The following is a 16592-nucleotide window of genomic DNA, read 5'->3' on the forward strand; positions in this document are numbered from 1 at the left end:
TGCCTGTTACGATCTGGAGCCCTGATCTGAGCACTTGGGCCATCCTCCCTGCTGACTTAACTAACACCTGATTAAATTTACACCATAGCCATCCTCAAAATGGAGGGTCAGCAGTGTGCTCTATAGTGAGACTGCAGAAGAAAGCACTTGGAAAACTTTCTCTGTACCTCAAGTCAGGGACACTGCGATAGGCATGCAGCCACCTGGCTGTAAATAAATAAACTGCACATGGCTAAGTGCCAGCATGCATTACCCTGCTTCTGCCGTGACCCAGTTTGTGGGTTCTGCCAGGGAAGGGACTTTGGGCCTCCACTTTTATTAGTTGGGTTCCCCTGAAGCCAGGAGCCTAGTCTGTGTGGTAATAAATAATAAATCCTGTAACTGCTGTGTTGGGACACAAGCTTTGGGGATGGAGTTTCTTTGAGGAGTCCCAGACATCATGGGGCTGGAAAGGACCCCAGGATGGGCCTACAGAGTTCAAGAGCTTGGGGGGGGGGTACTCTCTCAGGAAGACATCAGATGCTCAGGTTTTAGTGCTGAAGACCCCTCCGTTAGTGTGGGAGGCACTTCGGCTAAGGGATTGAGGTTGGGGTATTGTGCCTTTTGGGATATTGTGTTGGAATTACTAACAGCTTATCTCCCTTTCTCCTCTTTTGATTTGATTTCTGGCTACTTGATGCCTTCTCTTTCTGTCTCCTTTTCTTTCTCCCTGTTTCTGTTTGCCTCTGTTTTGCTCAGGTGGCTTCGGTGCTGCTCCAGTGTTTGGCAGCCCTCCTACTTTTGGGGGATCCCCTGGGTTTGGAGGGGTGCCAGCATTCGGTTCAGCCCCAGCCTTTACAAGCCCTCTGGGCTCGACGGGAGGCAAAGTGTTCGGAGAGGGTACTGCGGCTGCCAGCGCAGGAGGATTCGGGTAAGCTGCAGGCGGGACCTGGGAAAACCACAAACCTGTGGCAGCCGGAAGCACTGGGGCCTGGAATTCTTACACTCTTCAAACGGTGATCTGGAGGCCTTGCATTGAAGTAGGCAAAAAAAGTTGCTAGGAAATTGCTTTTTTTCTCTTGGGCAAGGCTCATTGTAAATAGGTTCTTAAACATGTGGGTGGATGTTGGCCATATTGGTGGGTGCCAGTGTGTAGCTTGTAGGTCACTGATACCTTGTTCTCTGAACTGGGTTTGGCTGCAGCCAGGCCTGTGCCTCAGGTGGTCCTTATGTTAGAAAGTCCTGAAGAAAGAGCTCTCACCAATTCTTCCCCTTAGGATTGTTCTCTTGAGATGCTCTTAGCCTTTAGCAGACAACTCCTGTGTCCCTGTTCCAGCCCTGACCCAGAACTGGGTGACCTCCACACTGCTGCTGCCCTCCTTGCTGTCAACCAGCTGCTCTCATGTCCTGCACACATCCTCATCAGAAAATGCCACGTCAGGCATTTGCTTCTATTCCCTAGAATTTTAGTCTGGTTGCCAAAACCCCAAAGAAAGAAACAGCCTTTCCTGTACTGTAATGTCTCAATGTATGTGGTGATGGCTACAAAATCCCTCATTTGAAGGAGATGCTGATGCCTAAAACAGTCCTGGTCAGGCTTACCCTTGGTGCTTGGCTCAGAAGAGAGAGCTGGAGCTTAGGAGTAATATGGGTGTTTATGCAGGAAATAAAGCATGCTCTATCAAATTTGGCTCCACAAAGGGATTCTTGACTGCTCTTCCTTAGATTGCTGTGGAGGCTAAGGGACCTAGAACATTTCTCCTCGAGAAACTCCAAGAAAACAGTCTGTTTCCCACAGATCTGGATAGACTCACTTCTACATACGCTGGGAGTCTTGAGGCTCTGTGTTTATTTGAAAGCAGCTCTTAGCTTTACTAGTAGAGAAGTCTCCTTGGGGGTTGGAAGTGTAAGTCAGTGGTAGAGGCTTCCTGAGCACACTCACCATTGTGTCATCCCCAGCACCTCCTTCAGAAATCTAGCTTTTTTCCCTATATGGGTGGTGTATGCCTATTCAGAAGGCTGAGGCCAGCATAGGCTACATAGCAAGACCCTGTCCCAGAAGAGTAATAATAAAAAAATAAAAACAGGGCTGGGTTTGGCTCAGTCAAAAAGTACTTGCCACAGAAACACGAAGGGCTGAGTTCAGTCCCCACCACCAACATAAGAGCGGAGCATGGTGGCACATGATGTGATCCGCACTGAGGAGGTCCATTTCTGGGGCTTGCCAACACACTGAATCTCAGTCCCAGGTCCCAGTGAGACCTTTTCTCAAAAAACAAGGTGGCACCGGGCGTTGGTGTTGCACACCTTTAATCCCAGCACTGGGGAGGCAGAGGCAGGCGGATCTCTGTGAGTTCAAGGCCAGCCTGGTCAACAGAGCAAGTGCTAGGATAGGCTCCAAAGCTACACAGAGAAACCCTGTCTCGAAAAACCAAAAAAAAAAAAAAAAAAAAAAGCAAGGTGGCTCACTCCCGAAGCATGACACTTGAGGCTGACCCACACACCCAAGAAGTTGGAGAGTGTCCAGAATATCTTAAGGTCATGACTGGCTGGCACATTTCCTAGGGCTAGAAAGTACCAATGCAGACATTACGTCCCTGGAAAGAAGCCACTGATCTGCCTCATCCTGGAGCCATCCTCACTCTGACCCTGACAAAGAGCTGAGATCGCCCCTAAAGTAGAAGTATGGGACAGGAAACTGCTGGGTGCCCTTTGTAATGTAGACATTTATCTGGGTCCTGGCTCTTCTTCCAAGACACCCTAACTCTTCCCTGCCCACCTTCTCCAGGGGGCCCCCAATGAGCCCCTCAGTGATTTCAGTTATATCCTCAACCCCATTTGCTGGGCCATGTCTGGAGGGAGAACCCTTGAGTGAGGATTGTCTGAGGTAAGGTAGCAGAGGAGAGAAAATGATGTTTCTACATTGTTTTGTGTATTTATTGATTTTTATGAAACAAACAAAATTCTGAGTGAAATAATTTGGAAATTGTACACACGCACGCACACACACACACACACACACACACACACACACACACACAGTATGAACAGATGACCTTTATGTACAGAATGCCCTTTACCCATTTGTTATAAGCAAATAGCCAGTGATAGGGCCTAGTGAGTAAAAGCACATGCCATGAAAGCTGATGCCTCAGACCCAGGGTAAAAGGAAAACATTGCTCTCGAAAATTGTCCCTAAGCACCAGCACACGGTCACCAGTGTGCCCAGCATATGGCATCTACACTCGCATGCGTACACACACACACACGCACACGCACACGCACACGCACACACACACACACACACACACACGTTCTTTTTAAAAAGCAAGTAGAGGGCTGGACATGTAGCTCAGTGGTAGAGCACTTGCGGAGCACTCAGGAAGCCTTGGTTAGGCTCCTGCTCCCACACTTTATAAACCAGGTGTGGTGATAAATGTCCCACTACTGAGACATGGAAATAAGAGGGTCATAGGGCATGGTGGCATAGGCTTTAAGCTCAGAGGCAGGAGAAATCTCTCTTGAGTACAAGGCCGGCCTGGTCTACATAGGAAATTCGGAATAGCCAGGACTATATAAAAAGACCCTGACTCAAAAGAAAAGAAAAAGAAGGAGGAGGAGAGAGATAGAGAGAGAGAGAGAGAGTTAGAGTTCAAGAATATCCTTGGCAGGTTAAAGGCCAGCCTGGGCTACTTGAGAACCTGTTTTGGGAAAATCAAAGAACAATATAGTGAATAAAATCACAGGACTCTGTGACACTAGCTTGTGAAAGCAACCTTCAGTAGGCTGAAGCAGGAGGAGCATTTGAGGCCAACCTAGCCAACATAGCAGAGTCCAAAAAGAAGCCATGACAGAGTCAAGGCCACGGAAGAGCTGGGCAGGTAAATGGCACAGAACAGGTGGTAGATAAATGAGAACTCTAACTTAATGGCCTGAAAGTGAAGGTGTCAAGGGAGCACGAATCGTGCTGTGTGTGGTTCTCAGTGATTTGGTGTTACTGTCAGTGGCTAAGAGCTCCTGTCCTGGCTGGGGTAGATGTCACACTACATTCCTGATGTCTCCCTTCCCAGAGCCAAGGTAAAGGCTTACTCTGGGCTGGAGCCCGTTTTCTCTGAAAGTCTTTTGGCTCAGTCCATTCCTGTCACCATGAGTCATGTGTGGTACATCCAAGACTGGGGCTGGTAAATGAGGTGTGGGTGGCACGGGGACAAGGGGCCACATTAACCCTGTCCATTTCTCACTGGAACCCAGGTTTGGGAGCAGCAGCAACACTGCGTCCTTTGGTACCCTCGCCAGTCAGAACGCGCCGACCTTTGGGTCCTTGTCCCAGCAGACATCAGGCTTTGGGACCCAGAACAGTGGATTCTCTGGGTTTGGATCCGGCACAGGAGGTAAATGGCTGTGCTTTCCCCCTGGCCACTCAGCTCAGTGTCTTAAAAGCTGAGGGGGCTGAAAAAGACAGCGTTCTTTAACTAGACTGGCAGCCTTGTGCCATTTCTGATCAAAGTTGCTGAATTCACTCTCTCTCAGGAACTGAGAACTCCAGATAATAGCAGCCTTACAAGGCTTTGGATTCAAAGGCAGGTGCAGGAACCTCCATGCCTTGTGTTTGCACAGTGCTCTGCATCTTCAGACAGCAGCAATGTATGTCCTATGTAAGAGGCATGTGCAGAACTCAGCAGAAGTGACTGCGGGGGCTAACTGATATCCAGAACCCCATGTGACATCTGAGCCAGACCTAGAGTGTCTGCTGCTCTGGTTGGGAAAGGAAAGGAGACGTGGATATCAATAAAAACGAAGGCAGCTCTGTTCTCCTCATAAAATGATACAGGGCAGCTGTACATGGACCCTCCCCCTGCAGCCAGAGCTAAGGAACCCTAAAATAGTGAGGAACTCTTCTCCCAGTAAAGCTTGTGACTGAGCCACCCTGTAGACAGGGTCAGGGAAGGCTGGTCACAGGACCAAACAGGAAGGAGCCCCCTAGCTGCCAGACTCTAGGCTCAGTGTTGTGACCTCCTCCTCTGTGTTTTCCAGCATTCGCCTTTGGACCATCAAACTCGTAAGTACTCGTCTCCTGGGTGAGTCTGACCTTAACTCCTGCTGGGCTGTGTGCTCTGCGGTCTCCTGTTTTCAGAGCTGTGCTGAAGTGCCAGATTGAGCAGCAGGGGTCAGGGTTGGGGCTGTTGGTTGGGTGGAGGTTGTAAAAAAGATAAGTGGCCTACTCTCCTCGATTCCCTGGTAGTGTAGTGCCCCCTGGGCGGCCCACTGCCGCAGGAGAGCAAGTGCAGCTGGATCACCCACCAACTGACTCTCCTGTACTTTCTGCAGGTCTGCCCAAGGCTTTGGTGGCTGGAGAAGCTGAGCCAGTGTCCAAATTCCTTCAGGCTCCTGTGACCCACTGTGCACATCCCTCCACTCTCCAGAGCACATGGGAACAGGCTGTCAAATGAACTTTCTCATGAAAAGACACCCCAGGAAGACAGATACATCGGAGACCAAAGCACATCGATGCCTAACTGCCTGTTTGCTCCTTTCAGATTTTACTTCGGGGTATTGTTTGTTTGTTTGTTTTTTCTCTGTTATTAAAGTGTTTGGGCTGGTTCTGTATGGAATGTCTGTGGATTTATTTGGGTCACAGAGAAGCCAAGCCAGTAGACTCTGCTCATTGTCATTCCAGTGGAGCCCTCCACATGGGAAAGGCAGCGTGTGAGCGACACCTTTCAGAGGCTCCAACTTAGTGCCTGTGCTTGTGTCCTTTTACCTGTGTGTCAGGCTCCCGTGAGGGCCACTGCACAGTTGGGAGGAGGCTCACCCCTCCCACAGCATCAGTTGTTCCAGAAGCAGATGTGACACCTTCTCACAGCCAGTTGTGCAGCAAGCAGACCAGTGGGACAGCAGCTGAGCTGCCTGTCACCTGCCTCCCTGTCTCTGTCCCTGTGTACTGTACATTACCTGCCAGTTTCTCATGAGTGAGGTGGTGTGTTGAGACAGTCTTCATACCCAGCATGGTGCAGAGACTTGCAAGTGCAATGTAGTTCACTGTTTGAGACCCATGAGTTGTGAGGACACCACCAGCAGGACGGTGCAGGCTTGGAAAGTGTTTGCCAGGTGGCCTTGCCTATAGGATTCCATTTTAGTGCCATGCTTCTTTCTCTGGGTGCATTATCTTTGAGGGCCTGGAATGTTCTCCTTGGGCTGTGAACTCCCTGACAGGTTAGCTACCAAAGCCTCCCCTCCCCTCTGTAGACAGTCTTGTCCTCTTTCAGGCCCACAACATGGCAGTGCTTTGTTCTGGTCAAGGGTAGAGGGAAAGAACTGTGGTTTGGGGTTTGGCATACTGGAAAAATGTTATTTGTAATGCCCTAATATCAGGGTGTGGCCAGTGTGACTCTGCAGTCTGCTGGTTTGTGTGTCCTCCACATCATAGTCTGCTCAGGCGTCCCCTTCCTGTCTCAGCCTTGGCCTCAGACAGGGAGTGAGTTCTTTGAGCCTCTGTCCTTACTCAGTAGGAGGACATGGGGGATGGACCATCACCGGTGTGCACAGTGGTTTCCTGTCATCTCCAGAAGAACCTACCCCAGTGTCCCCCACTGGGTTCTAACAACCCCTTCCTAACCAGCCATCATCAGAGCTACCACCTAGGGTTAGGTACAGTGGCTGTGGGGACTGTCACTGTTCTCTGTGGTTTGTGACCACAGACTTGTCAGCTTGCTTCACTGATGAAGGGCTCTGCCTCTTGTGAGGAGCTGGGACCTTTTGGTCCTTAGGGAATTGAAGAGCCAGTCACCACTTGAGGCCCCTCTGCCCTGAAGCAGGCTGTCTCTCCATGTGCTTGTTATTTGCACACCAGGGTCTCTCGAGGCCAAGGGGACTCCTGGTTTCCTATCCCTTCCCTTCCTCCCTCCCTCCTTCCTCTCTGAGACAGGGTCTCACTATGTAGCCCTGACTGGCCTCAAACTCACAGGGATCAATCAGTTTCCAACTCCCAGTGCTGGGATTCAAAACTTTCTGGTTTTGATGGGGAAAGCTCATGGATGAGGACTATGTAACTGGGGTATGGAGCCAGTTTTGTTTGCTAAAGAGGAAGACTGTGAGGTCCTGTGCTAGGAATTAAAAGTGGAAAGCAAGGACTTAATGAACGGAGAGAAAACTAAGAGGGTGCTCAAAGGGTGCTGTGATCTCTTAGGCGTTGTTACACAGGGTCGAGCAACAGGACAGATAACAGGTGGCAGGAAGCTGCTTCAGACAGGATGAGGGTCAGCAGGCCCTTTCTGCTGTCAGGGGGCTTCACGGAGTCAGGTGAGGCAACTCAGCCACTTGTGTGGTCAGATTTCTTTTTTAAGCAGGTGCCCAGAGAAAGCTTAACTCATGTCTCTTATTGACAGTTCCAGCCAAGGGAGTTAGTCTGTCTTCCGGACTTTTCCCATGGTTATTGCCGTTGCAGGGCCGGCAGCCACACCTGTTCTCACACCCTGCCTATATTGAAGGCAGACTGGCTGGCCCACAGAGGCTTTGCCACTTCCGAGCCTCAACTTGGAACACTTCTAAGCACAGGCCATGCCACATCAACAATGCCCCTCATCAAGCCCCTGCGTGCTTGTTGGGGGGCCTGCTGATCAAGGGGTAGAAGCCACTACTTGCCCCCTAAACTGAGACTCTGTGAGACCAAATTCAATGTCACACAAGACCCTGTGCCCAAGAATGGCAGTCACTACCAGTGAGTTCTGTCTGTGTCCAAGTGCCCTCACGTACCACTGCTCAGGCAACCGCCAGCCAGGGAGACTCAGGGCTGAGTTGGTCCGCATGGTCCACATTCTTCCTGCAATGCTAGAGACCCAGTCAAGGCAGGAGGCAAGCATTGGGAAACGCAGGTAAGGGCAGGACAGAGCACAAGGGACAACAGGCCCAGCCATTAACTCAATGTGCAGGGGAGGAGCCACTGGGTTAACGGGAGTCTGTCCCTGAAAAACCAACACCTGGCTTCTACCCCAAGTGACCAACTTTAGCACTAACTTCATTTTCCATCTGGAAAAGCAAAACAGAACACAACTGAGAGTTTAGGAGAGCCATACACTGTCTTTTCCCTCCTCTCTCTAGCTCCATGAAACACAGCTATGCAAGACAGTGACTTCCTCCAGGGCCCATGTGGCAGCTGGGGTCCACACTGAGGTGTGACCCTTATGGTGTCTCCTGGACCAGGCAAGAACCACTGTGCGTTCCCAGCCCAGCATGCTGGGCTTCAAGGCACATGGGACGTTGTTGAGTTACCTACCACTGTAATCCACCCCTAAAAAGGAGTTCAGAGGAACTCAGATACCAGCAGCACTTTCCTCCTGTGCCACTGGAAGACAGTGAGTGGCGGGGTGCTATCTGGCTGAGCACAGCTGATATGGCCGTATGGCGAGATGTCACATGCCAACTCAATGGAGGATTAATGTGGAGAATTTAAGGTCAAGGATTTAGGCTGAACTAGCTTCTATTTATAAAAAAGGAGCCTGTAGAGGAACAGAAGGGCAGATGAATGGCTTGGGTGGGTGGCAGTCAACAGGATGACATGCCAGAGAAGAACAGAACTAGTCTCCCAGTTACATGGCCCTCTGCTATGAGCTTTCCCTATCACAACTGGAGTCTCCTTGGCCTCAAGAGACCCCTGTGTGCAAATAACAAGCACATGGAGAGACAGCCTGCTTCAGGGCAGAGGGGCCTCAAGTGGTGACTGGCTCTTCAATTCCCTAAGGACCAAAAGGTCCCAGCTCCTCACAAGAGGCAGAGCCCTTCATCAGTGAAGCAAGCTGACAAGTCTGTGGTCACAAACCACAGAGAACAGTGACAGTCCCCACAGCCACTGTACCTAACCCTAGGTGGTAGCTCTGATGATGGCTGGTTAGGAAGGGGTTGTTAGAACCCAGTGGGGGACACTGGGGTAGGTTCTTCTGGAGATGACAGGAAACCACTGTGCACACCGGTGATGGTCCATCCCCCATGTCCTCCTACTGAGTAAGGACAGAGGCTCAAAGAACTCACTCCCTGTCTGAGGCCAAGGCTGAGACAGGAAGGGGACGCCTGAGCAGACTATGATGTGGAGGACACACAAACCAGCAGACTGCAGAGTCACACTGGCCACACCCTGATATTAGGGCATTACAAATAACATTTTTCCAGTATGCCAAACCCCAAACCACAGTTCTTTCCCTCTACCCTTGACCAGAACAAAGCACTGCCATGTTGTGGGCCTGAAAGAGGACAAGACTGTCTACAGAGGGGAGGGGAGGCTTTGGTAGCTAACCTGTCAGGGAGTTCACAGCCCAAGGAGAACATTCCAGGCCCTCAAAGATAATGCACCCAGAGAAAGAAGCATGGCACTAAAATGGAATCCTATAGGCAAGGCCACCTGGCAAACTTATCAAGCCTACACTGTCAACAGAGGTCTGGCAGGCCTGTCTGCTCAGGCGGGCACAGGCCTGCTTTTACATAGCCCCTGATGGAAGCAGCTGGCTCCACAGCCTCAGCTGTTCAGTCCACCCTTCTTCCTTTGCTGTCTGGCCTTGGTTTGGACTTTTCGGTGTTCCACAAAGATCTCGTTTAGGCTGCAGCTGCTACTTTATCTTCTTTCACTTATAAATAGAAGCCATCCACACCAAAGCCCTGGCCGGAGATGCTCAGCATTGTCTGGGGGTCTAGGGTTGGCAGCAGCCGAGAATCTGCAAGGGGCGGGGATGAGAGTGTGAGAAGCCAGCTACATCTCAGGGCTGCTCCTGTCCTGCTCCACCTTGTGGCCCTTCGGAGTCCGGGAACACAGATGCAGCTGTCATCCTGACCTTTGACCTCTGTGTGTGTTAGCTCTCCGTGTGGTTTGAAGGGACCTTGGGTGTCCCTGACCCTCTTTCCAGGCCCTGTGGACTAGCTCTCTCCCTTCCCTGTCCCTCTCTTACTTCATCCTGGATGGCTTCAAAGGCTGGTCTAAACTGTCCCCTTGCAGCTCAGGCTCTGCTGGTGCCTCATACCTCAAGGTCTCAATGTAGCTTTCAGCCTCTCCCAGAAGCCCCTTGGGCCACCTTCCCAGCCCTGTCCTGTGCCCTAGCTGATATGGGGCACACTGTGTTCTACTCCATGTCCTTGGTTATTTGATTTATTCCCCTACTGTCTCCTTGAGGCTCTGCCCCTAGAGGTCAGCCCCATGAGGGCAGAAACATTCCGGCCTTAATTGTCCCTAGTCCCTAGCAGTGTTGAACAGAGCAAAAAGCTAGGACTAACTCAAAAGCCACACCCCAGTAGGTTCCTGGTTGGGGTGGGGTACTCTTAAGCTAGTCTAGTGACCCTGAGACAGCCAAGTGTGTTCTGCTTGTGGAGGGGGTCTGCTTTTAGGAAGATGTGAGCTCTCTGGGTGGAGCAGACAGCTTGTGGTGTGAGACTGAGCTAGAACCACGTGTTTCACCTGCCGCATGTCTCAATGTCTTCCCTAGAGAAACCCAGAATGGAACAAACCACCCCACCCCTGCCGTGGACACACCCACAAAACCCTCCCTCATCTCAGAGCTCACCAGCTCTCTTCAGGAATGGAGTTGCTTTCTCCAAAGGAGGCACAGGCCTTGCTTTGCTAAAAGATACCTTCCTCATCTGCCCTCGCTCCTTCTAGCCTAGGAGGGTCCAAGGCTAGTCCCCAGAACAGCATCCTTGCATGCTGTCCAGCCTTCGGGTCTTGGTTCCTGCAAGTCAGAAGAGGGTCTGCTAGATCACCCACCACCAGATCACCTCTTGCTGTAGGTCCTCCTGCAGCTGCAGCCAGCCAGGAATGGCTTAAAACACCGAGTCCCTGGTTGGCAGCGACAGGAGAGGTTTCTCAAGCTGACGGAGCATCCTGATTATCAGCAGAGAAAGTCTCCCATCTTGAGCTCTTGGTTTTACATTGCTTTCGTCCTTCCAGGAGAGGGAGATGGTAGTATAATTATGCTGCAGACACCAGCGCGAGAATGCCCCACAGGACAGCCAGCATCCCACACGCCAAGGACCCTGGAGCCGGCTGCGGGGAGCCAGCACTTCTACTTATCAAACTAAATCTCTGAGCTGCAGGGAACCCTGCATCTCTTCCCACAGGGCTTTACATCCTTCTCAACATGCTCGCCACTCACTGTTGTCCTCAAGGGTCCTCTTCTCATGTTGGGCCTCACTGAAAGCAGAACTCACTGCCCTGAGGCATTCGAGCCAACTGGTGTCAGGCTCTTATGTAGTTTTCTTTACAGACAGTGGAGCTGGGTCATCATTCACACGTGTGTATGAATGTACTGTGTTTCCTATGTGTGGCCCCCAGCAGTCTACTATGAGAGTGTGTCCAGTGTGCGCAGGGAGTGGGTCTGGACCATTTAGCCACATACCAGTCCTTTTCTCTCTGAGTGAGTTGCTAGCTGCAGGATGTTCATGGAGGGATTACTCAGCAGAGATGGGGCTAGCCCACAAGAGAACCAAAGTTTACCTTTTTTGGGGGGGAGGGGTTTGGTTTTTCAAGACAGGGTTTCTCTGTGGCTTTGGAGGCTGTCTTGGAACTAGCTCTTGTAGACCTATGGGACAGGCCCTGCGACTGCACAAAGCCCCACAAGCCCTTCACAACCGGGAAATGCTCAGGCGTAGTAGGTGCTCATGGGAAAGTAGGAGATGTCTATGGAGAACTCTTAAATCCCTGTGGTGGTGGCAGGAGGTTGTAGTGCAACTTCTGGCAACATTCAGGCTTCTAGAGAGGGCTGTGGTTCTGCAATCTGGGGGTGTCTGAGTGTTGGCAGTGGGCATCAGCACAGCCTTGAGCCAATGTTTTCAGGCCCCTGTGGAGGTGTTGTTGTGCCTTAGCATGAGGGTTAGTGGCTCCTGTAGTGTAGCATTGCATTCTTGAGCAACTGTTAGAATTACCGTGTTTTGTTTTGTTTTGTTTTTGTTTTTGTTTTTTAATTCAAGTTTTTCCTCTAAGCCCTAGTTATTTCATTCAAAAACAATTTTTTTCTCAAGTTTTGGAGACAATCTCTTATTGTGTGCCTGCCCTTGACCTCAGATCCTCAGCCTTTCAAGGGCTAAGATGACAGGTATGGTTGTTGTTGTTGTTGTTGTTGTTGTTACTGTGGTTTGTTTGTTTCTAGACAGGGTTTCTCTGTGTAGCTCTGGCTGTCCTGGAACTCACTTTGTAGACCAGGCTGGTCTTGAACTCAGAGATCTACCTGTCTTTGTCTCCTGAGTGCTGGGAGTGCTTTCTTCTGGAAAATCTGGGGGATAAACTGTTTCTTAAGTTTCTTAAGAGCTGAGCTGTGTTTGCCCTTCTCCAGCAAGATGGGTTACTGGGAGATTGGTCTGCCCTCTTTCCGGAGAAAACCAAAATCTCCGTTGTTAGGACAGTTGCCCTCAGACATCAAAGGGGGTTGACCCTGGGACCCAAGAGGGAAAGGAGGGAAGCCCTGCAGTTGCCGAGGTTACAGCTCTGGAGAAAATTCCAGACCACAGTGCAGGGAAGGGGACAGGTGGAGCCCAACAGGCTGGCTGGGTTCACCAGTAGGGTCCTGGAGAGGACAAGTCACACAGAACACGGTATCTGCAGAGCCCCCCACGATTCAACTAAGGGCTGACCATCATATGCAGTGGAGAGAGGAAAACTGACTAGAGGGGCAGATCTGCAGCTCTCTCAAGCAGGATTGTGCCGCCTCCCACCAGAGTGGCAGAGCTAACAACTGGCTCCCCACCGAGTACAGACTCAGGTTTGCCTCAGTAGCTGGCCAGGGGCCAGTTTTACACAGCATGCCACTCAATCTCAAAGGAGCTTAAAAGAAAGATGCAAGTGAATCAAGGTAAACTGGGATGGGACTGTGGCTTGATAGAGGGCCTGCCTGGAGCACCAAGATCTGGGTTCAGCCCCAGCGCCACATATACTCTCGTGATTGCACGCCTGTAATCCCGGCACGCCTGTAATCCCGGGACTCGGGATGGAAGCAGCTGTGGTCAAACTCAGCCACATAGTGAGAGAATCAAGACCAGCCTGGGCAATGTGAGATCTGTCAGAAAAGAAAAAAATAAAAATAAAAAAATAAAAAAATAAAGCAAACAAAAGAGTCCAGAGCTAAATTTAAGAACATCATGGGAATACAAAAAGACCTATTAGCTGGGCAGTGGTGGCGCGCGCCTTTAATTCCAGCACTCGGGAGGACAGTTTGAGGACAGCCTGGTCTACAGAGTGAGTTCTGAGACAGCCAGGACTGTAACACAGAGAAACCCTGTCTTGAAAAAAACAAAAACAAAAACAAAAAACAAAAAAACTACTATGTAACTTGGTAAATTTCACAGTTCTAGCATCTGACCAGACATTATCCAGTGTTCAAAGCAGCAGAGAAACACATTCCCTAAGGGGGAAAATCCATTGTCACAGCTGAAACTCTGTGTTTGCAGAACAGTAGCGTCAAGTTTTTCTCCAGGCCCTGACATGACAGCAGGATCACAAAGCAACATTGCTATAATGGCCCACAGCACAACTTCCTCCAAGGTTGCTAAGGCAGCACCTACAGGGAGGTTTATAGCTAACCACATTAACTAAACTCTCCCAGAGCTGTCTTAAAAGTTAGCAGGGGCGGCTGGGTGTGGTGCACATGCCTGTAATCCCAGCTATTTGGGAGGCTGATGTAGAAGGGTCCAAGTTTGAAGTCTGCCTGGACTATGTACCAAGCTTCAGGCTAGCCTCGGCATAATGAGACCTTGTCTCAAAATAAATCTTGGGGGGGGAGGGGGCTGGGGTATACACATCTCTACAGTAGAGAACCTATTGTACACACGGTGCTGGCTTTCATCCCCAACACCTCCAAAAAGGGGGGAAAGGGAGAGGGGGAGGGAGGAAGGGGGGGAGAGGAGAAAGGAAGGAAGGGGAGGAAGAGAGGGAGGGAGGGAGGGAGAGAGGGAAGGGGGAGGAGGGAGAGAGAGAGAGAGGGCGGGAGAGGGAGGGAGGGAAAGAGGGAAGGAGGGAAGGAAGGAGGGAAAAGGAAATGAAAGCCATATTAGGCAGAAACAAGATCAGAGCAGAAATTAATAAGGCAGAAAAGAACACAAAAGAGAGAATAACAATCAAAAACCCAAAACCTAGATCCATGAGGAAAATAATGGATAAACCCTAGCCAAGCTGGCTAGGAGAAATACACAAGGAGATAAGACTTAGGAATGTCCTTATGCCAAAAAATCCAAGAACTTTGAAAAAAAAAAAAAAAAAAAAACGAGTTCCTTAAAAATACACAGACTAGAATCCACTCAATAACTAAATACTCACCTTAGACTTGCTAAGAAAATTGGATTTATCACCAAAAACTCCCAGACAGAAAGGCCCAAGCCCAAATGGCTTCCCTGGTAAATCTAGCCAGATGTTGAAGGAAGAAATTAAATCAGCTGTATACTCTTCCAGAAAACCGAAGAGAAGATGCTACACAAATCTCAAGGCCGACATAAAAGTTCTTTGGAAAATATGAGAAGTTGCTAGGCATGATGGCATCTTCCTTTAATCACACTTGGAAAACCAATAGCAAAAGACTTCAGTTCCTGCCAAACTGACCTACAGATTCTGGACGTTCCTAACAAGATTTTTTTTTTTTTTTTTTGAAACAGGGTCTCTCTATGTAACCCTGGCTAGCCTAGAAGTCTCTATTTACCAAACTGACCTTGGACTCACAGAGCTCCATCTGCTTCTGCCTCCTGAATGAACCACCATACCCCTCTCTAACAAGATATATTTTTAAAAAATGATTCTAAAATTGCTACAGAAATGCAAAGAACCTAAAATAGAGAAAAGTAATTTGTTCTACTTGATTTGGAGACTTTGCAGAATGACAACCCTGGAACTAAATGCACACTTTGGTGTCCAGCAAAGATAAATTGCACAGAGCAAAACAGTGATGCACACAGACAGCCCAGTGTGGTGGTGCACACCTTTAATCCCAGCCCTGGGGATGCAGAGGCAGAGGAAGGTGGATCTCTGTGAGTTCAAGACCAGCCTGGTCTACAGAGTGAGTTCCAGGACAGGCTCCAAAGCTACACTGAGAAACCCTGTCTCAAAGAAAAACAATCATTGGATAAGATACTGCCACACTTCTATATGAATGTCTAAAATTAAGAAGGCTGACATGGGAAGTGGTCAACAGGCATCAGAGTCCATGGCACCAGATTATGGTCACATAGCTGTCAGGCTTCTGTACACACAGCAACCTTGAGTAATAATGGCCCACATATTTCAAAGAGCTGGAAGAAAGGATTTTGAATGTTTCTACCAGAAACAAATGATCCATATTGGAGGGCATGTATATGCTCCACTTGAGTTAAACATGCTGTGGACACATGTGTGGGAACTCCGTGTGGTCCCTGTGATGGTTAACAGTGATCACCAACTTGAGAGGCTCTAGAATCTTGTAGGAAGTTCGCCTCTGGGCATGTTGGTGAAAGGTTATCTTGATTAGGTAAATGCAAGCATGTGGTATCTCTCTCTAGGCTCCAGTTCTGGGAGGCATAAATAGGAGAAAGCAAGCAGAGCAGCAGCATCCATTGCTCTCTGCTTCCTGGCTGTGGCCAATGGGAGCAGCTGCCTCATGCTCTGCTACCATGCCTTCCTGCCATGACAGACTGCACCCTTATCAACTCTCCATTAAATGGCTTTTACAGGGACTGTTCTCACGGCAACAGGAAAAGCAACTAAGACAGCACCCCACAAGCAATGCAATGTTTAGGTTCCTATGTATCTGCTAAGATTTCCTAAATTAGAAAAGGGGGTTGGGGAGCTGTTCCTGAGGAAACACACACACACACATACACACACACATACACACACACACACACACACACACACACACACACACACACACACACACACATTTTTTTAAACAAATCTGTGTGGCTAGCTGGAATGTAGAATGGTCCAACCACTTTGGAGAGCCTTGCTCCTCTCTTTAAAGCTTAAACACACAACTCTCCATGGTCCAGCCACTGCACTCCCCAGAGAAACTGCGTGCATCTCAAATCTTCCTAGTAACACAACTGCTACAGCCTCAGAATAAATGACGCCTCGCTGCCAACAAGTGAGCAAAGTGACTGCAGGGATGGTCCAGTGGTGAAGCACACTTGCTGTTCTGGCAGGTGACCAGGGCTTGGTTCTCAGCACCACGTGGCTTGCAACCATCCATAACTAGTTCTTGGGGATCCAAATGAGCCCTCTTCTGACCTCCATGGACACTAGGAACACACATAGTGCACAGACACACATGCACAAACACTAATAAACATAAAATTAAAAATGGAATCTTAAAAATATTAAAGTGAACAAATACAGTACTTGTGGCAAAGTCTGGCAGCGAGGGTTGGTGTATACAGGCTTGTCAACAGGGACAGACAGCCTCACATGACTTGAAGGAAGGAAGCCAGACAAAAAAGTACATGCTTTTTAGTTTATTCATATACAAATCTAGAAAAGACAAATGCGTTATAGTAACAAGTCAGGATTGTGGGTGCTAGGGGGGATGGTAGAAGCAAAAAAGGGCAGGAGGGAGGTTTGATAATGGCTAAAAGAAACACGTGTGTGTGTGTGTGTGTGTGTGTGTGTGTGTGTGTGTGTGTGTGTG

At 49.5% G+C, this 16592-nt stretch overlaps 1 protein-coding gene across 6 annotated transcripts in view; it reads left to right on the forward strand.

Annotated features, from left to right (window-relative positions):
• Nucleotides 1-5586, forward strand: part of Nup214 (nucleoporin 214) — an 85366-nt gene extending 79780 nt beyond the window's left edge. For all 6 annotated transcript variants that reach the window (XM_027423862.2, XM_027423860.2, XM_027423861.2 and 3 more), the window contains exons 33-36: nucleotides 739-910; nucleotides 4231-4370; nucleotides 5014-5038; nucleotides 5308-5586. In XM_027423862.2, the coding sequence (XP_027279663.1) occupies nucleotides 739-910; nucleotides 4231-4370; nucleotides 5014-5038; nucleotides 5308-5341 (371 nt within the window). In that variant the 3' untranslated portion in view covers nucleotides 5342-5586. The remainder of the gene's footprint in view (nucleotides 1-738; nucleotides 911-4230; nucleotides 4371-5013; nucleotides 5039-5307) is intronic.
• The last annotated feature ends 11006 nt before the right edge of the window (nucleotides 5587-16592 follow it).

Source organism: Cricetulus griseus, chromosome 6 (genome assembly GCF_003668045.3).
Source record: "Cricetulus griseus strain 17A/GY chromosome 6, alternate assembly CriGri-PICRH-1.0, whole genome shotgun sequence".
Classification (NCBI taxonomy): domain Eukaryota; kingdom Metazoa; phylum Chordata; class Mammalia; order Rodentia; family Cricetidae; genus Cricetulus; species Cricetulus griseus.